The 26381-nt window shown below is 41.2% G+C and overlaps 1 protein-coding gene across 1 annotated transcript in view; it reads left to right on the top strand.

The window, feature by feature from the left end:
* SORCS3 (sortilin related VPS10 domain containing receptor 3) overlaps window positions 1-26381 on the top strand; it is a 275461-nt gene that overhangs the window by 85767 nt on the left and 163313 nt on the right. Inside the window, exon 2 of the mRNA XM_033065516.2 lies at window positions 538-605. Coding sequence (XP_032921407.1) covers window positions 538-605 — 68 coding nt within the window. The remainder of the gene's footprint in view (window positions 1-537; window positions 606-26381) is intronic.

Below are 26381 nucleotides of genomic sequence, written 5' to 3'. Positions count from 1 at the left end.
AATTGCCATGCTGTGGGATCAGTGACAGCAGATGGAGATAACAAAGCTGACTCTAGGCACGATGGACTGTTTTGGTGGATGGGGATCTACATAAAATCTTGCCAGTCCTTTCCATGGAGACTGAATAATTAGTGAAAGAATGTTGAGAGACAAAAGAAGTTGACTGTAATTTTAGATTGAGCTATTGAATTAACAAGGGTGCATTTGATTCCATCCCTGACTTTGAATAATCATAGTTGCAGAGAGGTCAGCTCTAAGTCTGATTAATTCCTGGTGGCATGTTTTATTTCAAACACAAAACATTTTGGGATTAAAATAAGTGTTGCTGGTTATAGAATGCAATAGGCTAATGATTTCCCATTTTATTTTTAAACCTACTTTATCCTATAATACTGCAACTTTAATGGATAAATGCTCAGCTCTTCTTTGGGTGGTTTCAGATGCCCTGTGTACTGTTACAAAATCTAACATCTAATTTTTTTTTTTCTCCTCTTTTCCCTTTCTCTCTTTCTCACTCCCTCCCTTTCCCCTCTCTAGGTGATTCTCATTCTGACAAAGCTCTACGACTTCAACCTGGGCAGTGTTACGGAGAGTTCACTGTGGAGGTATGTGGATTGTGGAAATCACAGCAGCTGGCATGGAGGGCTGCTCTGTGTCTCTTGTCAAACTGGGGCTGGCCCTGGTCTGGGCATGGGGGAGTATCTGAGTTCATCAGCAGAGGAGCTGGGAAAGAGTCTGAGAGAAATGGAGCTGCTCTTTGGAAAAGGGATACATGGTTAGGACACGCTCCTTAAATGAAGTGGGGTCTGCAGACAAGAGGGTTTCACCATGTAATGGCACTTCCCTGGCAGGCAGAGGAGCTTGGTTTCCTTCTCACCTTTGAGTGTCCTTAGACAGTCCCTCCTTCCTCTCTGTGCTGTGAGGCTGGCAATGAGAACAGGCTCTGTACATGGGTACACACTTGCCAGAACTGTGCCTGGGAAGGAATAAAACACAGGGTATGATATAATCTGAGCTGACCTTAGCCTTGTTCCTCACCCCTGTGAGCTGAGATGTCATCTTGATAGTGGCTGTGTGCTGGGCTGTAAGGAGGGAGCTGCTGAAGGACTAGAGATGCTACAGTGAGGTGCTGCTGTCTTCTCCACTGTGGATGTACTTGGATGGTGTCACAGAGCTGCCCTGTTCCTAGTCTGGCATGGGAGATGGACTGTCCTGACCTGGGGAAACATGCTCCTGGACAGAGTGTGTGTTTGGAAGTTTGTATCTGCATTTAAAATGAAGAAATAACTTAAAATCCCCTCACTCCCCAATTCACCCCTATAAACAGGTCAGTTCCTTGACCTTTGAAATCACAAAAAAGTTTCAGCCTGCCTGTGGAGTGGTATGCCTTTAACAGAATTGCTATCAGGTGTTTTTTACCTTAAGTACATTAAAAAAAAAGAAAAAAAAGGCAGCCAGGGGCTGGTGAGAGCAAGTGCCTTGTTTCAGATTTGCCTGGTGTATTAAGCTGATGAGAAACCTGCTCAAAGTGTAGTTTGTGGAACAGTCAGTGCATTGTAACTATTGCTTGGGTGTGAGCCCTTCCTGGCACATGGTCTCTTGTACTTCTTCACAGGTGATTTAAAAGCCTCTCTTTGGAGCAGGCTTTGGCCATTTGCTACAGGTTTATTCTTGTAAATGCATTTAAGGGTTAATTATTCAGTAGAGCTCTTGAAACTTCTCAATTTGAACAGTACTTAAGAAGCCTAATTGCACTGCACCCTGGTAATCTGCAGAAGTATAAATAACCATGCAGCTAATAAGAGAGAACAGTCATTTCCACTTACCCTGGTATTTTTCAAGGTATTAGTGCCTTAAAAAACTTTAGCTTCTTTTCATAGCAAGTACAAATGCACTGTGATTGTACTTTAAATGTAATTGCCAAACAATCTGCTCTGCATAAATAATGGAACAAACAGGCAGACCTTGTCTTCATCCTGAGCTTGCAGCATCACCTGAACTCTGCAGAAAGGTAATAGCAGCACCCCTTTTGGAGGTTTCCCAAAGTGATAGAAATGTAATTAATCATCAATACAATTGAAAGCATCCAGCACTTGGTCAGCTGGGAAAACAAGCTGCTTTGTGGGAATGTTTCAGCATGTTCTAGAACACTTCTGCATCTGGTCTCCAGTGAAATAGGGGCTACTGGGGGGCCTGGGCATTCAGAGAGGTTGAGGAGTTAGAACTTCTCAGGTTCTTTTCCTAGGTCTGTGAGGAAAGCTCAGGGTAAGTGCTAGTAGGTAGATCTCCTAGGCTCTAAACCTTACTTTCCACTAGTAAAAATCAGGAATAAGCCTTGTTTTACTTGAGTCTTGGAGAGCATCTATGAGTTTTTCTGCAAAGGATATTGTAGAAATGCAAATAGATACTAAGTGTAAGAAATAAGCCAGAGATATACTCCTTTTCTTGGGATTTCCTGTTCTATTTGCACATTCAGGGCCCTGAATCTTTCTATTATTTAAATTGGTGTTTTTCAATATTTTTTCTTAGTTTTTGAGACCCTGAAAATTTTAAAAGGGGAATTTGTGTTTGCAGAATGAATGTAAGCCTCCTAGCAAGAGGTTTGCCTTCCTTAGTTACTTTTTGTAGACTCTTTAAGCCCCCAGATGGGTCACAAACTGAATACAACTTGAACTAAGTATCAAAAGATGATCTGTACATTTCCAAGGGGTTTGGGATTTTCCCCCCTGTATTCTGGAAGTACTATTACTCCTTTCTGCTAGCCAGGAGTCCTGCCCATCTGAGCAGTGATGCTGTGTGATATCTATCCTGACCACTTGGCAAATACAGCTGCTTTCACAGGAGAGGAGTGTGGCTTTTGTGGCAGAGAGCAATGAATCACCCAGCAGAGGATGCTGAGATAGAGCAGAGTGCAATGCAATCTCCAAATACCATCTTGCCTCCACCTGCTCCATGCATCAAAATCTCCTCCTCAGTTCCCCCTGGGTTTATAGCATGAGAGGCTTCTTTTAATGGAAAACTGAATTGCCATATAAAAAGAATTTCTAATCCCTGCATCTAAATACGAAAACAAGTAAATCAATAAGAAAACATCCTGAATGTAATTAAAAAAGGGAGTGAGAGCAGCAGAGGAAGAGGGGAGAATTAGAAGTTACATTGGAAACTGCTCCTGTGTCAGGCTGATACGAGCTTAGACAGGGGAAATGCTGGTCAGCATTTGAATGCAGGAACATTGCTCTAATATCCAAATTCCTGCTTCTGGGGCTCCAACAATCACAGAAAAGGTCTCTACTGCTACTGAAGCAGCCAGCCTTGAAGCAGCCAGCTTCAAGGAAAAAACACACACCCACACACACCCTGTTCCTTGTGAATGCCACATCTCTTCTTCGTCACAGGAGATACCTGTCAGTTGTGGCTTAGAGTTTTGTTTTTCCCACTGAGTTGAGTGGAGGTGATAATTTCCCTCCTGTGAAAGGAAGCTACTTTATTGCTCCTTTACCATACTTGGGATGGTGTGAGTCATTTATGAATTTCTAGAGGGATGTCTTTTTCATAGGTCAACAAATATAACTGTAGAAATTATTGAAGCTTTTAGACATGCAAACCCTTCATCAGTTCTCATTGCCTAGAGAATTAGTAATTAAGAATCCTGCCTGCTTTAAATAAAAATGGATTAAGGGATGGCCATATGCTTTCTGTAGAATTTTTTTTCACCCCAGTAATACCTCTTCTCCATCAACAAAAGAAAAAATAAAGTTTCCCTTTAAATCTGTAAACTTACATGGGCTTGATTTGAAGTGCTGTTGGAGCACCTCTAATTCCCAAACTGTGTAGGCCAGGATCCCTGCATCAAACTTTATTGTCCATGAGGAACTGTAAGTATAGAGGAGTGATCTGTCATGAAAAGGAATTTTCTCTCTGAAGAGTAGGTGCCAGGCTGTTCACAGGAATTGTTTAAGCTGTACATATTGAGATAAGGTTGTAGGAGCATGATATTCTGGATAAGTATTTAAAGTTGATATTGTAATATTTGAAGTATTTTCAACTGTTTCAACCAGTCTGTATTGAGCAGTTTCTGCTAAGATAACTGGAATAAAAGGCTTTCCATTGTTGCCTTTTTTAGTACTCGGGAATGTATTAATTTATGTTATTTATTTGGATTGCAGTAGCTAAAAAGACAACTTCCCTCTCAAGGGAGCTCTCAGTCTCAGCTGAAGACAGAGACAACAGGGTGATCCAGAAGGCAGGAGAGGCACAAGTGAGCAAGGTGCTATTTATGGTCAGTGCCACAGCCATGGCTGCAACACATCAGCTAATTGGGCAGTGGGGAGCAGTTGAGACTTTCTTCCAAAGTGCAAGCACTTGCATGTGTCAGCACTGAGTCCCTGCCACCATTTTCCCCACCTCAGATGAGTCCCCTGGAGTTCCCCTCCTCTGGCTGTTGTCCCAGCTAAATTATCTGGTTGTACATAGATGAAGGAATATATATATATATATATATATATATATATATATGTATATATATATATATTCCTTCTTGTTTACTTGTTTATTAACCAAGAAATTATGTCTACATGGTAGCAGCCAAAAATCCCCAAGCATTTTTTTCACTCTTGTGGCTGCTGTGCCTAAAGAGGTTAGTCTGTTGTTTTGTTTTAGTTTCTTTGTTGAGTTAGGAAAAAAACCTCTTTCAGCTTTCTCATAGAGGCAGCTGCAAAATGCAGCAGCTGCAGCCCCAGTTTGGAACAGAGAGGAGTAAAACCCCTCAGCTTGGTTGCAGGCTGCCTTATGTCGTGCATTGCTGTTTCATTCAGTGCTGTTTGAATTACCAGAGGGCTTCATGTTGTTTCCTCCCATGGAATCAACTCTTAAGCCTCCCACAGTCTCCAGAGACCCTCAGCATGTGCCTCTAGCATTACAAAAATTTCCCAGCTCACGCTGATTTCTGTGCGTAGGTTTGGGAGTGGCACATGGAGCTGGCTCTAGGTGGGAAAGGGTGGATGTGGTGTGAAGTGCCCTTTGGGAACTGAGGCTTAGTCTGATTGCCCCAAATGTAGCAGCTTCTAAGACCGATGAGTAAAGAAGTCAGGGATCAGGAGATTCAAAAAGCATGATTCAAATTTCTATATCATCCTCTGCGAAACAAGCTAAACCTGCAATAGGTCATGGCACAGCCAGAGCTTTCTTAGGAGTGTTTCTATCCCAGTGTCAATGTATTATTTCGACTGTATTGTGAATGGCAAATTCTGGTTTGTGCCACAACCTCTTGTTTAGTACTGGTTTGGCTCCACTGGGGCATTGTTTTCCTGGAGTTTGCTGTATTGAAATGCAGTCTCCATGACCAACAGCTGACATCTCCTCTCAGTATTGTCAAATTTGATTACATTTATAATTTTCCACTTTTATGCTGATGACATGCATCTTCGATATGTGCTATTTTCTGAATGATTGTATTCAGGCGTAAAATTAATGGATCTGATTTTCAAAGTAGTAATGCTTCCCATTATTGCATCTTCTTTTGGCACTTTTTAATAATGCTGCAAAGTGCAGAAATCCTGTGCTGATGAAGAGAAGGGTTTCTTGTATTTGCAGTCAGCCATCAGGGCATGGGGGAAGGAGCCAGCTGTGTGTGCAAGCATCCTGATCTCTCTTGGATTTGAAAACCAGGGTAACCAAAAGCTTGGCATCTCTGCTGTTATTGTTTGTTAGAATGCATAAATAGCATAGCATAATGATGGGGATTTTTTTAAGGCTTTGGAAGCCAGTTATGAAAATCTTTGTTGTTGAGAGCTGTTAGGTGCAGCCTGTGTTTGCTGAAGAACTAAGGGAATGGGGAGCTGCAGCAGATCACCACAGTGTGAGACGAGAGTTGTTCCTCGAGGCTCCAGCCCCCTGAGCTGCAATCAGTCCACACTTTCAGCAACATCCCAGTTCTTAACCTCCAGTACTCTTGATGAGCAGTCATTTCCCCACAGTGGGAGGTGCAGTTTACCCTGGTCCAGTTCAGCCTGGCTGGCAGTCATAGATGCCATGGATGTCATCTTGGCATGGGAACCACACTGGAACTCTTTGGGACATGAACAGTAGCTGCATGTTGGCTCATTCCTGAGCTAGCTACTCCCAAATGAAGATGGTGGCCCTTTGCTAAACAATGTGAGCAAAACAAATATTTAATTATGGATTCAGGAAATATACTGAAGGATTGTTCAGATTTGCTTGGGCTGTGTGTAGCTGAATGGGATGATGCATAGTAATTGAAAAAAAAAAATATAAATTCAAGGAGTTGAACAGAATGAACCACAGGTTTAGCCCTCCTTGAATGTGCCAGAGTCCAGGTAGCATGTAGAGCATACATTCTTTGCAGTTCAAACTAGAAGGAGATGCTGTCATTAGAACAGAGCGATAGTGTGAGTTAAAACTATTATAAATGTCTGTTTTGGGAACCAATAATAAAAATTAATAGGCTTATCTTACATTCAGGGTTATGCTTTAGGATTAGGCAAAATCGATGATGGCAATACAGATACGACTTCATTTTTTAATACTTTAAGTATAAGACTAAATCGTGTAGAGAAGTTTCATTTTTCTTCTTCCCAGTATTTCCCTAGCCCTGTTATATCCCACAGATTTTCCAAAAAGGGAATAGTAATGTTCACACCTTTGCTTTCTGGTGCTTCCTTGCTTTAATCTTGTTAATGTTGCCTCAGGGATGGCAGAGACCAAGGGGGACGCTGCAAAATCATGTGAAAAGTATTAGCCTAGCAAATGAGTCTGAAAGCCTTTGCACTTGTCTTGGGGTGGTGTGTGGATTAAAGCCCCACCTTTACTTATTAAGATGTCTTAGTCCTCTTGTTTCATGAAGCTCATTTGTCTTTTGTGAGCCAGCCTGCTGAATGGTCCATTTGTTGTGTCTCTTAATTGCTTCATTAGTGACCTTTCTGTGGGGGCGGGGATGTCATCAGACAGGGGGCCTTTTGGATTTATTAATTTTTTGTTTGCCAAGAAAGCTCCGAGACTAATTGCCAAGACTTCCCAGAAGATATTAGTTTACAAATTTTAATGACACTTATGATTTATTAATGTGCTTCCCCCTGCATCTTCTCATCCCTATTCCTTGGTGAAATTCCTACTGAATTGGAACGAATTAATAAAAACAGAACTGCAGGTTGTAATGGTGTTTTAGATAGTCTGCTATTTTAAAAATAAATGCCCATGCTTTATTTATATCTGTGAATCTCTCTGAAGACAGAGGTAAATCTTGGCTTTCTGCCCCAGAAGCTCATTTTGGTGCTGCATGGTGGGAGCACAGGTGTTCACATTTTCATGTGCAGGTAGCTCCAGTCCAACCTGTGCCCCATTCTCACAGCTTTTGCAGCTTGAAATTGGGGCTGCTTTGCTGAAGTTGTTTTTATTCAAACGTGTGGCTGTGAGAGGACTGGGCTGGTCACTGAGAGTGCATTCTGCAGACACCTTTGGGTGAGGAATGTGCTCGTTGAATATACCTAGAGAGGTGATGTGTTTGTACATATGTGTTGATCTCACAGATAAAATTGGGATACTGGATGCTCCTTTTAATAAGTAGACCTGGGAACTTTTGGATACATTTTGTTTTCTGGCTGGATACAGGGAAGCAAAAAAGAAAAGGCAATTTATCAAACACCTAACTTTTTTGAGGAAATGTTCTCTGGATGAAAGTCAAATTCCAAAAAAAAAAAAAAAAAAAAAAAAAAAAAATGTAGAGAGAAAAAAACATGCTGGGTTTTGTTTTAATTTTCCACAATTCAGGTAAGAGCCTCAGCCATCCCTCTTGAATTATTTATATTCTACAAAAGAGCTGCAACAGGAGAGACTGAGAATCTCTCCAGGGAGAGACTCACTCTAATCTTATGTGTGGAAGATCCAAGTTCAAGCCCTTGCTCTGAATAAGTATAAAGGGAAGTGCTTTTTTATTCCTCAAGTAATTACATTGTGTAACTCATTGCTACAGGATGTTGTGAGGCAGAAATAATAAAATCATAAATGAATTTCAAAGGGGGCTCAGTGAATTAATGGAGGATATTTCTGCTGGTGGCTGAATAATGTGATAGTGTGGCAGTAGCCTATGGCTTGCATTAATTATTTTATAACATTGAAGGAACAGACATGTCTACAGCTTTTGGATCAGAGTTGCAGAAACATCTTTTTTTTTGTTATCTATTTGTCTGCAATGAGCTACTCATACTTTCAGTATTCTAATGGAATAGCTGGGATTGTGCTGGAAATGTGATATTCCACATTATTTTAGTGGGTTTGGGATTTGGAGATCTCTAAGTCCAGAGAACTGGATGACAGACCCTGGGAAGAAATCTTTTATCTCTTTTATATACTTTCCCAAGAATATTCTGTGGCAGATTAACATTTGTAATTTGGTGTGTCCACTGTGGCCATTTTATTCAAACAAGGGATTTGAGTCTTCTGCATCACAGGTGGGGTGTCCATTAGGTGGTGTCTCTTGGATTCTACCACATTTTGAAAGTCTGGAAGTGCTCTTTGAAAAAAAAAAAAGTAAAAAACAAACAAACAAACAAAAAAACCCCACCAAAAAACAAAACAAAAAACAAAACAAAAAACTCCAAAAAACCCAACCTCAAACAAACCAACCAAAAATATTTTTGGCATAATTTAATTTTTAAGCTAGTCCTTTTAGGCACTCGGCTGGGTCAATGGAAACTTACACCTGTTCAGATCTCTAGTAATTCCATTCCAGAAAACTAGATAATAAAATGGGAAATTTAGGGAATTTAATGCCAAGAGATATTTTAGGTGTAGATTTATAAGCATTAGGATCTCAGTGTGAACTAATGAAATTTGTTGTGAAAGAAAATGAAGTGTTCTAGGAAGCTGGAAGAATATGCTTGTCCCCTTGTTCTCAACTAATATATGCTATATTTATTATAGTTTTTCTGCCCTTATTGTTGAATTTCTTTGATTATGGCTCCTGAAGAAAGGAGACATCCTATCTCATCAGCAAAGAATCTTCAGCTCTGGTCATGTTCCCAGGCATTTAGTTCTGGGGCTTTGGTGGAGCAGGTCAGAGGAAGCTGTGCCAAGAGCAAATGTGGTTTTGAAGCCTCACTGTCCCTATGAAGTCATCTTGTCAGGGCTGGCAGGTAAAGTGTGTTTGTAGTGCTTTGCCTACTTGTTTAGAAGCAGCAAGGCAGCGCTCAGGAGGGAGTCTGGAGCCAAGAACCTGCTGTTGCAGATCCTGTGGGTGTTGTGACTGTTGCTGCATCAGCAGAGCTGCACCTGTTAACAGGAATTGGCCACTCCATCGCTGCTTTTATCATTTACAGCAGCAATTCCATTGCTCTCGTTAAAGCTGCTCCCTTTGTTATCTAATCTTACATTCTAATGAGATTTGGATGTCGACTGCAAAACTTTTTGCAGGAAGCCACACTTAAAGATGAATTTGTTTTGACCTCACTAATGTCTTTTTCTGATCACTCTTTGCTGTGCAGAGGAGTTTCGTTGGCACAGATTAGTAGTGAATGCATTCAATGGAAATCTGTGCCAGTAGTAATGAAAACCACACATTAAATTAGGTTATAAATATGCAAATAGATAAGTGAAAAATAAAACTTTCTTAATAAATTACATAAGAGCTTCCACACTAAGTCTTATCTACTAGGATTGGGAAAGGATGTGCCCAGAAAAAAGTATGTTAAAAATCTTAGAGTGTTATGTGGTATGGACAGGGTAGAACATCTCTCATGTAAGGAAAGGCTGAGAGAGCTCTTTATTCTGGAGAAGGGAAGGCTGGAGTGGGGCTGGTGGATTGCATCAATGTGTGCAAATTCCTCAAAGCAGGAGGAAAAGAAGATGGAGCTATGCTCTTTTAAGTGTCTGCCCAGTGACTGGACAAAAGACAATGCTGGAACAAACTGAAACTCAGGATGTTCCCTCTGAATGTGATGGAAAACATTTTTTACTGTGTAAGTGACTGAACACTGGCTGAGGTTGTCCAAGGATGTGTGTCCATCCTTGAACATACTCAAAGCCATCTGGACTGATCCTGGGCAAATGTCTTCTAGTTGGCCCTGCTTGAGCAGGAGGCTGGATCAGATCAGCTCCAAAGATTCCTTCCAACCTCAGCAGTTCTTTGGTTCCAAGAAGAATACAGAAACATTGACCTAAGGTTCAGAGCCAGTACAAGAATTTGTTTCTTAGGAAAAAAATTCTGTGCATCGTTGCTGGACTTTTTACCCATGTTTTAGATGGGTTCCTAGAGTCAGACACAAAATCATTCAAGGATTGTAGTACCTGCACAGACTTCACCTGTGGCTCAGAAAGCTCCCTGGCCTCTGATCAGTCTGACAGACGTAGATGCTGCCACACAGTCTCCAGGCAGTCAGGCTGCCTAAGGAGGCACCAGGTTCTTGCACAGAGCAGTTTCTGTGTTGGTGCCACCTCCTGCTTGCTGCAGGACAGTGCCCTGTCCACACTGAAGGCAGGCTTTGCATTGCCTTACAAGAGTTGATTCTCTTTCCCTAAACTGTTTTTTTCCTTTCTCTTCCCATCTCCTTCCTCCCTTGGCCTTTCTGTTCTTTCCAATTAGGCTTCAGATCAAGCCATAAATCTTGGATGCTTTGTACAGTGGCTTGGAGAATTTAGTACTTTAACCTGAGTTGTGTCTGTTTATATTGATGTTTTATAATGCTGTGGGTTTTTTTGTTTCCTCCCTCCCCCAAATGCACTGCCATTTTATAAAGGCTATAAATAATCTGAAGGATGGAGAAAAGCTGCAAGAAATCCTTCCATTTTTCTTTTAGTCTGGTCTGTCTCTCTCATTATGTCCTTGGTAGATTCATTAGGCTTCTAATGAAGTTAAAAGTGCCTGTATGAAGTGGTCACTTCTCCAAATAATATTTACAAAGGGCTACATTTCCCCAGCCTGGAAGGCAGCCTTTAATTTATTTACTTACCACATGTGCTTCATCTGTAAAATCTGTCAGCCAGCCAGTTCTTTTACAGTATATGCCTGACCAAGTGTAAATGAAAGCTCCTGTAAATACTAGATCATGGGAAGCTGGTGCATTTTTACACATAGGATTTCTGCCTCTGAATAAAAACTGTAGGAAGTTAGTGAGGCCTTCCTGTAACCAGACTGTGAGGCCTCGTTTTTGGGTCTTTGAAGGCCAATTACTTTAGAAAATTGACTCCATAAATACTAGTAGTCAGTTATGTCCAGTTTTCCCTAAAGCTTGCTGTCCAGATGCCTGAATCTGGGCATTCAGCAGCCTCCAGATCTAGTCAGGCATGCAAAAATCTGGTGGTGTATTGGAAAAGTTGAGGGATATTATTCCCATGATAAATCCAAGAATATCCTTTGGCATCTGTAACAGGACTGTTAGATGTTGTTTTCTGGATCTTGTAGTCTAGCTCAGGGTATCTGTGAGGAAGATAGGAGAAAAGTAGCAGGAAGATGCCTGGGATGTTAATACAGCTGTTACTGCCAAGCTCAAGTCGTTTGTCCAGGGTTGAGAGAAGCACTGTGAACTGATCTGGGTAAGTTCTGGAACATTTAAAATGCAACAATCTCCAGCAATCTGTAACTACAGCCAGGGGTGTAGGGCACTCTTTTGTACAAAAAGTCCTGGAAGTTCTAAAGGTGGCTGGGGAGAAGCACACAGAAGGAAAGAGCAGCCCATCACTGGACCTGGGCTCTGGCCTTGTGGAAGTCTGAGCTCACAAGGAATAATCAGCCCCATGGAAAGAGAAAGGCCCATTGGTCCTCTTGCATCTCTTTCTCTGAAATGTTAGAGATTGCAGGAGTCATTTGTTTTAAGAGGGAAGCCTGGTTGCTGGTTATTGGTCAGGGTGGGGGAGGATGAGTAAGCAGCAGGTTCAGAACAGAAGTCAGGAACAGCTTGGAAAAGAGTAGTTCCCACTCAGGTAATATGTCCCAGGTCTTGGTGTGGAAACAGGAGGATCACACAACATCCATCAGCATTAAAGGGTGTAGGAGTTCCCTCGAGAACTCATAAAATATGACTCTCTGTGGGTCTTGTGTAACCACTTCAGGGATCACAGAAAAGCTTGACCTTGAGTTGCCACAGACACAAGTCTCTGTAAAGCCATTCTGTGGGAGATCTTGTCCTTTCTTTGGATTACTTGCAACTGTAAGAGTGGCTGAGGAAGACCAAGGCAGTAATATAATCTGTTCAAATGTAACAGGTATAATGTTATATTGCCATGGAGTAGTAAAACTACAGAGTAAGCAGTAGACCATGGTACATCATTCAGCACACCTTTAGCAAAGTAGAGAGTAAATGTCCTCTGGAAGATTAAAATCCCATTGGTTCTATTATGTGTAACCAATAAAGATAAAAGGGATGTCTATGAGGAATACGGAGTTACCACAGCACATTTAACTTTGTACCCCCAAGTGTGCATTTTCCATTTTGTACAAGGCATGGGGAACAAAGGAAGAAGAGCTTTGGGGTTTTCTCTTCTGGAGGGAGGGAGGACTGTAGTGGACCATTTGCCTCTCTGAGGACTGGAGAGTGATCTGCACTGGCACTGCCTAATCATAGGGGCTGAGGGGTTTTAGTCACACCTCCTGAAAAGTTTGTATACGTTTGTTGTCCTGTGGCCTTTTAACAGCGATGGGCACAAGAACATGGCCCATCTGTTACAGTGGTGGGAGACTTGCAAGAAGCCTATAATTCTGTAAACTTTCTTTTTGGTCCCTGGTGGTAGTTTTACCAGGACTGGAGAGTGCTAATATCGGTCAGCCATCTCTCAGAAGCTCACATTTAGCCAGCAGAGAAAGACCGGAGGCCTTGCTTGACGAGTTCCACAAGGATCCTTATTTCATGCGAAGGGTGGTCAAGCAGGATTCTCTCAGAACAAAGGAGAGACAGTCATATTTGTAAGTTCGGGGGGGGTTCAAACTACAGCCAATAAAAGTTTATACAAAGAACAGCATCCAATCTAAGTGAGAAATTCTGAAGGTAAACTGACCAATTACACATCCTAATTTCTAACCAATTATCTTCCAAAGTGTTAGAGTGTGACCAAATTCTTAAGGAATTTGGCTCAGCCTTGGTATCTAGGATACCTTTTCTCTTATAGCAAGTTCCAGGGGCCAGGGGAAGATGACTTTGGAGGAATTGTATCATCCACATATTTCCTTTTTGAAAGTGCTCCTTGTAAATAGTGACAGTGCATATGGTTTGTTTAGGGGACAGATGAGGGTGAAGTTAAGGAGGCTGTGGTCTAAATTATTTGTTTAGCTAAATCTGATCCAAGCAGGGTGCATGATGTGGTTTGTCATGAAATATCTTGTGTCACATAACATATCAGAAGAGTCAGTATTGTGACTATGCAGACAGGGGGATGGTGCTTTTCCTCAGTATGCAACAGCAAACTTGCTCTTCTCGTGTCCGTCTGGTTCCAGAGCATCACTGGCCATGGCACTTTGCCATGTCCCTCTGGCAAATCTGGAATTGGTTTGGTACTTGCACTGCTAGGAAGCTTTTGAGGCATACTTGGCAGTGGTGTTGTTGAGGAGCTCAGATCTTGTGGAAAAGTGGGTTCTTGAATTCCTTAGCACAGATATTCCAGTTTTCTATTCACTGTATCACTTGCAGAAAGCAAAGGCATAATCCTTTGTTCTTAGGACTCCTTTCTTGTGTTTTATCTCAGCTTCATTGGTCACTGTGCTCCTTCTCATCCCATGTGACAATAACCATTACAAATGCTGCAGTAGGCTGTGTTGCAAACTGTTATCTTCAAAAATGACATTCATAAAGGTTAATAATTGGAATGAGCTCTGGCAGTTACTAATTAGCACCATTACACAATCAGCTCACATTCTGGCAGCATTAGGCATACTTAATCAGTCAATTATCATTGATCTTGGAAAGTGGTGCTCTAAAGTTAGCATAAGGTGCCTTTGTAAGTGGAGAGAAGGAATTTGACACTACCACAGTGGTCAGGCTGCTGGGAACATGTGGTTTGAGGGACCAGTGTGGTGTACCTGATTGTGATGGATAGATTGGAATTAAAAATCAGATAGTATAGACTCACCTTCAAACAGGCATAAATAGGTCCTATCCCTTTCTTTCTTTGCCATTTCAAACAGTAGAGGGTGTTCAGGGAGAGAGCTGGCTTTGGGGAATATTGGATTTAATGACTTCAATGAATTTCAGCTAACGTGTAATGACTTACAAGCTTTTCGAAGAACAGCTGGAGCATAAGGTACTATTTTCCTTGGTTTTATTTTCCATCATGTGAGTTATAGTTCTCAGGGTAAGGAAGTTGTAAACAAGATGGGGAGGCACCAAAGGATTCTAAATTCTAAAGGATTTCCCTTTAGAAGTATTTCATAAAGTGACCTTAATCTTATGAATCTAAATGTTATGATTGCTCTGTGCTGTCTCAGACACTCAGAGGCGCAGAGCCTTTGCTGCTTGTGCTGGCTCAGAGTGCAGAGGGAGCAAGGCTGGTGCTGCACAGTGACCATGGTTTTCCAGCCAGCATTTGGCTGCTCCCAACTTGAATGTCTCAACATGCATCTCTTGTAAAGCCATCTGTTATTGTGCCTGGTCAGGAAGGTGTGCAGAGATGCGTGGCCCACGCAAGCAAGGATGGTGGCTACAGTCCAGAGTGTGAAGGCAATTTTCCAGATCTCTGTGTGGAAAATGAATGTGTGATGATCAGGGGTGACATGCTGGTTTCTGCTCTTGATTCCCTTTTATAATTCTGTGTTTTGACTGTTTAAGATATGGTCTGCAATGTGTGCAAATTCACAAGGGGTAGAACGGGCAAGTTGTCAACAGCATGTTGGAATGGGAGTCCAGGATACTGTGAAAGCAAAGCACCTTGTGTAGGTGAAAGGGCCAGGAAAAACATGAGTTGTACTTGACTCCCCTTTGGAGTTTGGCCCAGGGCCTCTGCCTGTTCAGCAGAAGGCAAAATGCATTGTTGTGATTATTTTGGAATGTGTTTGTAATCTATCTCTTGCTCCTGCTGCTTATTCTCTGAGAGTGTTCATTGTGGGCAAATGATCCAGAAAAAAATCTGGTTAGAATCTTACAGGCTGGATGTTTCCTCAAAACCATTTTGTACTGCAGAAATCTGAGCATACATTTCAGGGCTGACTGAAGTCAGAACAACATTGATTATTTTTCTCTACATCTGAACGTTTGCCTTTGCTCTTGGCAATAATATATAAGGGGTCTTGGGAGCAGGGACAAGGAGAAAACATGTCAGAAGTTCATCTCTGGTTCCAGCTTCTGGGAAAAGTTAGCCCAGTGTGAAGGGAGTTGTTTTAACATTTGATCATACCTCTGGTTCCAGAAGTATTAGAAAGTGAGTGCAAGAACGAACAATCCAGACCCCCAGAATTTCCTTGCCTGCTATCTGAGATTCTTCTCAGAAATGTAAAGGAAACTTGGTTGAAGAAATACTGAAAATCTGAGCATGGCTATGGATTGTACAATGATTAAATAATCTGGAAAGAGGAAATATGTACAGGAAACCTATTTTAGATGTTGGTCACTAATGTAGTACCCAAATTTGGGGGAGTTTGACTAGACGACCTTTAAAGGTCACTTCCAACCCAAACTATTCTATGATTCTAAGGAAGTCAGAGTGTTTCCAGGCATTTTTCCAGAGACTTTGAGTCAGGTCTTGTGAAAGTAATGAAGAGAAACATGTCTTCATCTATCAGGTACTTAGCCTGAAAAAATTCCCTGTGCCAGCCCTGTGGGAATCAGCAGAAGCTGGCCAGAGCTGCTGCCTGGGCTGGTGTCACAGCACAGCTCTGGCTCCTGGGTGCAGATGCTGTGCTGCAGAGCTCAGGCAGGATTTCCCCATAAAACCTCCAATAATCCATAGCCTCTCTAGGCACTTCCGGAGGTGACAGGTGTGCTTTAAGAAATGTGCAAGACTCGGGGCTCAGAACTGGTAAACAGCTCTGGCATTCTGCTGTATGACAAATGACATCACCTGTGAAGTGTGCCTTGGTATGGCAACAAATACTATGGCAACATCTGTAAGTGGAGCTAATTTTAGAAAAGAGGTGCCAGGCTACAGTAGCTCAGTTAAGGAAGAACAGTTGGATAGTTTGTTCTTACAGCAGTCCTGTAAGTATGCAGATATATACAACATAATCTCTCCCTCCCCCGCCTGGCCTCCCAGTACCTGATCTCCGGTTACTGGGGATTTTGCAGCAGTGCAGAGGCAGGTTTTGGGAAAACACCCTTAGAGCAGGGCATGCATTTCTTGGGAAGGTGAAAGTGTCCATTTTGAAGGACTTGGGGTACATGTTAGCCTCTGAGGTAGATGTCTGCTTTGGGTTAGTCGTGCCTTTGGGAGGGAGGGCAAACACTGGTGGGTTTTTCTTAACCTGTGTCTGTAGTCCAGTGATAGGAGAGCCTCTCAGCCATATCCCTTGGGAAAAGCAGCACAGCCGGCTTCATATTAGAAGTTGACTATGGAAGGAGTTGAGAGGTTGAACAATTTTTCCTTGAGTGTATTCAGCACACTTTTGACCTATCAGCATCTTGTCTTGACCTATCTCACCTTGTCTTGAAATGTCCCCAGTAGAATATTATGTAAATGGGGTAGTGAATCCAGCATGGAAATTGGACAATATGCAATAAAAAGTGTTAAATTGACACTGAGGTTGTGCTCTCTGCAGTGCTTCTGTTCAGATTTAGATCCCACCAACAAGCAAAATGTTGCAGAGGTGCAGTTTGATAAGGATGCTTGGGTCTGATGGCTTGAGAACATGAAAAATTCTCGTCTCACCTCTTTGTGCCCATTACACAGTGGAGACCACAGAGTGCAAAAATCATCTGGCTGATGTTGGGGCAGTGCTGGAGACATGTGAGTGCTGTCAAAGCAGCTATGGTCAAGCCAACAGTGCTGGCTGAACAGCTGGTGGAAAAGCAGAAGGATTCATTTGAAATGCGAGGGATCTTGAGCAGCTGAGCATCTCATTTCTTAAATAGGCATGAAGATGTGGCAAATGCTGTTGTGTTTGTAAAGTGATGCAGTGGATGATTTTTAGATACAATACTAGGGAAATTGGTGAATATAGGCAAGGACTTCTTGATAATGATTTTTTTTAGCTCATGGTAGTTGGGTAGGAGAGATCACAATATAAAGAGAGTCTCAGGACTGTGTTCACTGGAACACACCGTTGCTTTGCTTTCTGACAGTCACCCTCTTTCATGGAGCAAAATTACCAAGTGATTGGTTACTTGTATGCAGAGAGGGATTTTGCGATGGGAAGACACATTTTAGAGAAGGAATCTTGACGCTAGATTCTTCCTCAGAGCAGACACCAACTTCTGGAAGTACTGGGTTACACTTTTGGTGTAATCCTAAATAAAATGAAAATATTGTCTAGGAGCAGCTATGGGGATAAACTGTGAAGTTATAACTGTGTCACTGGTAACTCATGGATGTAGAGCTATTAAGGAAATCCTAGGTTATAAAGGCAGAAGGAACATTGTACTCAGACCCTGTGCAAGATCATGCAGGAGAAGAAAATCAGTCACAGACATTAAGCAGAGATTAATTCCTCATCTAACATCTGCTTCATCAAGAGCAAAACTCTTGGGACAGCATCCTATCTTGATTGTAAAATTAGCAGTAATGAAGAATTTACCTTATCCATTAGTAGAGTCTGCTGGAACAGTTGCCCTCCCTGTTTTTTTAAAAAACACCCAAAATAGAACAAAATACCTTCTTACCCATTATTTTCTAGCCTGAGTTTATCAGGTTTTAGCTCTTTGCTTTTGTGGACTGAATAGAAAGTCCCTCTACATCCCCAAGCAGGTGCTCACATCCTCTTTAAAGACCAGTTGTTTTCCATAATGCAGCAGGTTTTTCTACTTTAATGATTCCTGGATGGCACTTCTCTTGACAAATGGCAACAAAAGCAATGTCCTCAGATTTCTCATGCTCCAGTTTATAATGTGGGGAGACAATTCTCGGAAAGGTGCTCTTTGCAGAAGTGCAGCTCTGCACGTCCTCAGATTCATAGATTTAAAGCATAGAGAAGAAGTAATGATAATAATCTAATTGTATAGTGCAGTCCAGAGAATCTTACTCAATAATTTCTACATTGAGTCCCCAGTGTAGTTTGAAGTATTGCTTCTTGGCTGGAAACATACTCAGTCTTTACTAATACTTACAGTCTTTCAATTATGTGATCTGATTTGCATTGCTGCTAGAACTGCATTTCATTTTTGATGCTGCAGCAAATGGACTCTGGGCTGAGTTGGCCAAATTCAGTGATGCTGAAAGACAGGCTGGTTTGCTATATATCTGAGAGCCTCAGCACCTGGGAAATTTCAAATTGCAGCCATGATTCCTGGATGATGAAAAGCAAGCATTGGAACTCTTTGTTCCTCAATTTCCCTTTCATGGCATTATAATTATTAGCAAAAGGAGCTGAGGGCAAAAAATTCAGGGGGATGAAATAAAGCACTGGCTCATTCATGTGGATCACTTTTTTTTCCCTTGAGATTTCTTTTTTTAATCTTTAAAAGACCCATGAAAGAGGTAATTTTTCTTCTTGAGACTGAGGATTGAGAAGGTTTTCTTCCTTTTCAACTCTGCCAAAGGCTTCATGGCTGATTAGTGTGTCTCTGGAGGGGGCAGACAGAGACTCAAGTTCTCTGTGGATCTTGGATATGGCTGGTGCCTGAGGGAAAGGAGAATCTTTACTTGAGCTTGGTGCTGTTGTGAGACAGATTATTAAGATTCCATGTTGGAGGCATCTTGGATGCAGCCAAGGCTGGACAGAGGGGACAAGGCTGACCCACCAGCACAGGAGCTGGGAATGCAGGTGCTCAGTACATTGAATAGCAGGTGCAGTCAGAAGACCCCTGCAGATGAAGGACCTGTGTACTTGGCTGGAATAGGGCAGCTGTAGGGTTAAAGGCACTGTGCTCTCATGAAAACTGGGTGAGGTGCCCAGCTCCTTCTCGATTGTTTCCCCTGCACAAGTTCCTCTTGGCTCAAAAAAAAAAAAAAATTGTAATTCCATGGCTTTGTTCTTCTGAAATAGGAGGTGGTGCACAGCAGAATAATGTTGGAGTGTTTTATTTGCTGTGGCTATAAGATCAGGAGAGTACAGATAAAGCATGCAGCTTTTCTACTGCAGGAACTGATACAGTATTTTCTAAAGATATGGTCTTGGCTAGTCTGACTGTTCTGGCTCAAAAAAAATGACTCCACATTTCGGAACAACTGGCTTGTGTTTCTTCATGTTATTAATTACCTGAAAATAGCTATTTTCTTTTTACATGTTTTAGTTTATCTTCCTAGACTGGGATATTTTTTTAGCCTTGCAACTGTAGTATTTACTTCTCTCATGTATTTTCAGGTGCAGTGGAAAGATGCTCACTGCACAAAATAAAGCATAGTTTCTACTTGTATTAGATTGCAGATCCCCCTGCATTAAGGAGAAAAAGCTGTCTTTGATTCCCTGCCATTAAATACTTGTTATATTTTTTATAGTGTTTTAAAATTAAAACCTCATCTGGTCATTTCAGCATTTGTCACCTTCTACTTTTCTGCCTCTCAATAGAGCATTTACAAGTGTTTCTATTGGCTTTTTCTGCCTAGCAACATTTGTTGCAAGTAGTTTAGGAAAATAAATGGTTTTCCATCATAAATCCAAAGCTGCAGCAGGACTTAACAACCTTTAGTTATCTTTCCTCAGAGTTCTCCTTAGAAAGAAAGAGCTATCTGATGTGATAAAAATGAAGACTTGGTGCTATGAAATCTCTGTTTACATTCTGAAAACACAAAGTTTTTCCATTAGAGCCTGTTTTTATGAAGGGAATTGTGGGATGTCCCTCACTTCATTCTCTTTGCTGAAATAACACAGTGCTGCTGGGGTTTGTGTTTGTGGCTGTGGCACGGAGCAGAATTCTGGGCTGGTGTCTGTGCTGCTGCTGAGGGAGGGCACAAATGAGAGCCCAGCCTGACAAATTGCTCTGCAGGGAACAATCCCTTCCCTGCAAGCTTGTGCTCTCTTTCTGCTGCACAGGTCTAATGTGACCAATTGCATTTTGTTGTGTTTAAGCAGTGACATTTCTGCCACTTTCTTTGGCAGCCAGCTCCTTATTTTAAGTGCCAGAGCTGTCCCAGACTTGAGTTTTCTATCTGAGAAGACAGAAATGTTTCAATTTCTTAGTCCATCTAGACATTTTGATGAAGTATTTCCAGTGGGCACTACTGATGATTCTGCAAGTTGCAGGATTTTAGTGACATTTGGCCTAATATTTCAGTTTTTTTAGTTTCAATTTTTGCATCCATTTTGAAGATGTAAATAGGATTATTTTTTTCTGTTTGAATCCAACAGGAATTGGAACCAAGCTTCAAGACCTTTTACATTCTGATGATTTCTAATAGCTCCCCATCCTTTCTTTGCCAAATTGCATGTCTAATTATTTTAATCTCACCCACAAAGAGTAGGCTTCACCATGGAACACTTAATTCTATTTACTCTATGAATTTTGTCCAAATTCTTGTTATTCATTTCACAATATGCTTAAAAACTGATTTTTAATTGAGAATAAATCTGCTGGGTTCATTGGAGATGCCTAACACAGAATAGCTGAGATCTGACTCAGATTTGTTTGTCTAAGTATAGTTTTCCCAGTGATATATATAGATGGATTTTAGGAAGAAAATATTTTAATAGTTTCTTCCCTAAAAGCCATTGGTTATACAACAGTCAGGGTGATGCTGGGTTTTATTAAACAGAAGCTTGCTTTCAATGGTTTTGGATTTCTTTGTGTTGAAGTACCAATAATCTAGAAGAAGAAATGTGTCAAAGGGTAGAGGTGGTTTCAAATGCATTTTGCAGACAAAATATGGACAGTGTTCTTCACACAATGTCATTTAACCAGAGCTCATGTAGGACAAAATGTGAATCAAATGGAGTTTTTATTGAATTGTGCTGATGTTTTTCTTTCTGTCAAAAGCATATAGAGCAAATATGCCTTTTTTTTCTTTTTTTTTTTCTCTTTTTTTCTCCTCTTTCATGGCACCAATCTTTTGTGACAGACTTGAGCCATGTTTGATTTTTTGAGACCTTGTGCCTGTGACCTTCTCCTGCCTTGGGGCTGAATTGAAAGGTCAGCCTCTTTGGGGTTCAGCAGCTCAGAAGTCTTTACAGCTGCTTTCAAAGTCCTCCATGAGCCAGATTTGGAGGCTTTCCCACAAACTGAAGATCTACCCTTAACATGGAAAGCTTTATATTTCAGTGCACATCTATTTACACTGGTTATTCAAGTTAAAGCACTGGAAATGGTGTCCTCATCTCTGGACTCTTGCAGTTGGTGTAGAATGATGAAACTCTTCAGGTGGGAGCAAAGCTCAGGAACGAAACTGGCGTTTCTGTATTTTCACATTGGCAATATGGAGATGGTCATGCACATTCACTTGAGGAATGTGCAAGTCATTGCATTCAGGTTATTGTGGGAATGGAAACTGTTGCATTATTAATATAAATGTCAAGTTTATCTGTATCTATATTTTTTTTCTTAAGTTAAACATGGACTTACCAAAAACATTTGTTGTACATAGCCCCCCATGGACTTATCCAAAGCATTTGTTGTAGCCCCCAGAGCCTCACCTCTGTATCCAAACTTCAGGCTGGGTGCATGAAAGCCTTGTTTTTCAGATATTGCCTGCAAGGATTTAATGCTGTCACACCCTGCTGACTGCCAGTTTTCAAAGGACAGTCTCTTTTTACTGGTTGTCAGCAGTAAAAACTTTTTGCATGTTTGGTGTTCAGTGTTTATTGCTCATGTTGGTTGGTGGTTGGGGCTCACATGCAAGATCAGAGGGTTGTAGGGAAGGTGCTGCTGAGAAAATTAATCTCTCAGGGACAAAGTAAAATGGATTTAAAGGAGTCAGATGTTTCAGAAGCTAGATGTAGGAAAATTTAGTGTGTTTTGATTAGGTCATCAATGCTGCATACTTAAGCTGAAGATCAACTCTCATTAAGTTTAATTGGACATCTGTATTAAGTAGGTGTCTTTGAAAATCTTTCCCTTTATACATTCCTCTTTTCCTGCACAGGCAATATTACCCACAGAAATTCATCTGGCCTCCAAATTGTAAAGCTGTTTTTTGGGTTTTTTTTTCACTAAGGGAGAATTGGATGAATATTTCATTTATGGGATGAAGTAGATATTTGTCCTGTTCAGCTACTAATAGTATTTGTGTAAATCACTTAATAAAACGAACATTACTAGTCTGATATTCTCATTGGAATTCAGCATATATTTTAAAATGGGAATATTTCATTAGTGCAAATATCTCCCAACCAAGCATTCATACTTGCATCTTTCAAACACCTAAAAAATGACAGTTGGAAATGAATACATGTTTGGAAAATACTAATAAAACTTAGAGTGAACAGTTGTTGTTCTTTTCTTTGGAGACTAATAGTTTCTCCAGGAGATCTGTTGTGTCCTAGGACCAGAGTCAATAAGAAGGTGGCTTTCTGTATCTTGTTTTACTGCTGCAGATCCTTCTGGCTTCCAGCTCACCTGTCTGGCAGCATGGTGTAGTTATCAGGAGTCAAGGGAACACAGTTCTGTGAAAACCCCACATGGCAAATTTTTAAGGAGTATCCATGGAGAGGAGAGCTGGGGCATATCTAGCTGTGGGTGACACATGTCAAGGGAAGAGCTTGGGGCTGGGCTGGCAGGGCTTTGTGGTGCCTGGCGCATGCTGAGGGTCACTTGCAGAGAGCATCTTGAGAGAGAGAGCCCTACCTGGCAGTGTGCCCTCTTTTGCTTCTGCATCTAGAAACAGTTTTTTTTTTTTTTTTTTTTTACCAAGTGTAAGCTGGCATCAAAGATGTTTTCACTTCTCTCAAAGGTTATTATTTTAAAGGGCAAATAATGCCCAGAGCAGGATTTTACCATTCCCTCTATATTTTTCTTCTGGTGACAAGTTGAATACTTTTCCTGCTGTTTTATTTTCCTGTTTTTGCTTTCCTCCAAACTTCCAACTGTCATGAAAACTCCCAAGTGGTTTTTGCCCAAATGCATGCAGGTGAGCTTTTAAATATGAATTGCTTGGTAGATGAATGAGGATCAGTTGCTATATTTAATTATGCAGTCTTCTGTAATGTGTCTCCAACAAGCATTCATCTTATGGATAGTAATTATTCTTAGCATGCCCATCTGAGCAAAATTATGCTTTGGCAATTGGTTTTGAATCCTATATCCTTTTCTTTTAAGCAGCACTCACTTTAATCCTTTCTATCAATGTTTGGGGATTGAAAGTGAGGTGAGCATGTGGCAGGAGCCAGGGAAGGTTTTCTCTCTTTCTTTGTTAGGATGCTGCCAAGCTGACATGGTAGAAGTGGAGGGAGGTTGGTGGTGGCTGCTGATGACAAGAAGGCTGCTGGTTTGTTTGGGCTCACACTGATACTCTGCACACTGAGGATCCCCAGGCAGATTGTGCAGACCCTCCTGCTATTGCTGGTCCTGGGGCTGCAGTGAAAGTGTGAGACTTCTGTCTGGGGATGCAGGGCCACACTGCTGACACCACTGTTACCCACCTGCAGTGGAAGTGTGACAATTTCTCTTTGTGGCTTATGTATAGACCAATGTCCTGGCAACCTTGGGCAGGAGGTGGTCAAATAGCAATATTTATGCTTTAGAAATAGAAGCTATGATTCTTCAGCTAAGTATCTGTATCAGACAGATCTGAATATAACCTAGGGAAGTGGTTGTTTTGTGGCTTTATTTTCTTTTTCTATGCTTGTTTGGTCTTGTTGGTCACACTCGCTATTCCGTTCATGCAAATAAGCTCAGATGATGCTTTCTGCAAAGACGAATTGGGTATTTCCACGCTCATCTCTTCATTTCTCTTCAGTGGGAAACTGAAGCAGAGGAGTTGACATGATGCTTTCATGATCCTAGTGTGTATTTCTAGCCAGTGGTAATAACTCTTAATACAGAGGAAAAATAAAAAAGGAGGAAATGCTCATGGCTGGGTTTATAGCTGCTGACAAAACCATGTATGGAAGCTCTTTGTATTGCCTTGATGTTTTAATACAACCCCTCAAACTCAGCACAGTGTAGCCCTTTGCCATGGATTGTCTCAAATATATCTGGTGCCTCCAGAGATGTCTCTATGAAAGCCTGTCTGGTAACCTTCTTATTCTTCCCCACTCAGCACAATCCATCTGCAGGGCTGTGTGGAAGGGCAGGGAGCAGAGAGCCTTTCATTCTCCCAAACTCCCTGCCCTCTGACCTGTGCAGCATTTCTGTGGCACTAGACTTGAAGAGTTGTTGTACCAGGGAAACATGGCATTCTCTGATAGGTCATTCCCTCGAGCAAAGGCCATTGTGTTTACACAGCATAGGCTATAAACACAGCTCTTGGGAGAAACTGAAATCTCTGTTCAAAGGCTGGTTGCTGAAATTCTCAACTCTGCATGAAAAAAGTCTTGTACACCAGAATAACCCCTTAATTCTCTGGAGGCAGAAGAGCTGCTTGCTGAGTAGCCACACCATTTACTACTTCCCTTTGCACTCTGCTCATGTCTGCTACCAGTAACTAGGATGTGTTCAGTCCAAGACAGGTGTACCCTGAACTACTTTTGTTAAATCGGACAGATCCAAGTGACTAATTTGGGTTCCCTAGTTCCATTTGGTATTTTAAAAAAATGTTATTTAAAAAAACCTCTTCTTGCAGATGAGTGTTAAGGGGGTGTTAATTTTGAGTGGAATGATGCATCTAGGTCCTGTCAGGAAAAACAGCATTGTGCCAGTAAACTTTGCCATCCGTGAAAGGTTATTCTTACAGGGACTGATATTCCATTTGCAGGAAGGAATTTATAATTGTTCTTCCTCATGCACAAGGAACAATGATATTCCTACAAAAGGAGGGAAAAGGGAGATTAAGAATTCATGTTCTCTGCTCAGGAGAGGCAAGATACACAAATATTTGAGAACAAGGGTTTAGCTGTCTGTCCACTGTAAGAAATGTCAGGAAGACAAACTTTCATACCAGCCTATCCCATCTTTTTGACTTGGAAGAAGTTTTATGAGCTTAGGGTATTTCTCACTGAGGTCTGCCTTCCATCTAACTTAAAAAACAAAGAACATCCTTCCATTCTTTTTATTCTTGTTCTTTGGGAGCAAAGCAAACTCCACAAGACAGAAGATGAGTTTGGGATGCTGCTAACATGCAGGGAAGTAACTTTATCCTGCAAGTCTATCTCCACTGAGGGCTGAACACTTCATGAATGTAGATGCTAGGATTAGGAATAATTATTAACATCCTGGGGAGGTATGGATGGGCAAACCAGCATGCACTGCCTTGTCAAACCAGCATGTCATCAGCACTAGAGCCAGACAATCTTTCATTTTTATTATATTTGTGATATCTCTAATTTCCTTGGCATAATGCACTTAATCCATAATTATAAAATATGCAGCTATTCCTTGGCTTTGCTCTGTTCTTGCAACATGAGAGTGATTCTGTGTTTTTATTAATTTAACTTTCTATAAGGTAACAGATTGCCATAAAAACCCCCAGAATTTCTCAACCAGTACAGCTAATAGCTGTGTTTCAGCAAAGGTCCCATGGTACATGTTGAACAATAACTACCACTTCTGTGCCACTTGCAGTTTTTAATTGAATTTCTATCCCATGGATATCATGTCAGAGCCATTCATCTGCTCCAATAAGTCTTCTGATATTAAACAAGTTCTTCCAAGTTATTATTGTAGTACAAATACTGCTTGAAGGTTGATTTGCATTGCATATACACTGGTCTGGGGAAGGTAATGCAGAGCAGAAAATCTCAGCTTGTGTAGGCACAAAGAAATTATTTTTGCTGAAATTATTGTACTATACCTTTCCACTTCTTTTCGTGTTGGATTGATAAGATCTGCTCCTTCTGTCCTGCTTAGAGTGAGTCACTGACATTGGAAAAATGTTTTACAGCCCTCTAGTCTGGAGCAAATCACTCCTTGTTTCTGCTTTTGCTTAGAGGCTCTGACTCTTGGAGCTGACTGCACTGACATGAACTTGGACCAGACTGTCATATGGTGGGGTCTAAACAGTTCCAGAATAACAAATTCTGACACTTCTGAAAGTGTGCTCTGGGTTCAGTGCACACTGAGGGGATCCATGGTGTAGACTTTGCTGTCACCTTAACTCTGCCTTTTCCTTTAATTTTCTAATATTTTTCAAAAAGGTTTCAAAATCACTGTGTTTAGAGGAAAGAAAAACTTCAAACTCCAGTTTCTCTCTGCCAGATTCAGAGACTTCTTATGTCTGACAATGTGTTTATGATACTGAAGCACTACAGTCAATGACTAATGACTCATTTT

Source organism: Catharus ustulatus, chromosome 8 (assembly GCF_009819885.2).
Source record: "Catharus ustulatus isolate bCatUst1 chromosome 8, bCatUst1.pri.v2, whole genome shotgun sequence".
NCBI lineage: Eukaryota > Metazoa > Chordata > Aves > Passeriformes > Turdidae > Catharus > Catharus ustulatus.
The sequence above is the reverse complement of the archived record's forward strand: the minus strand, read 5'-3'. Positions and strand labels throughout refer to the sequence as shown.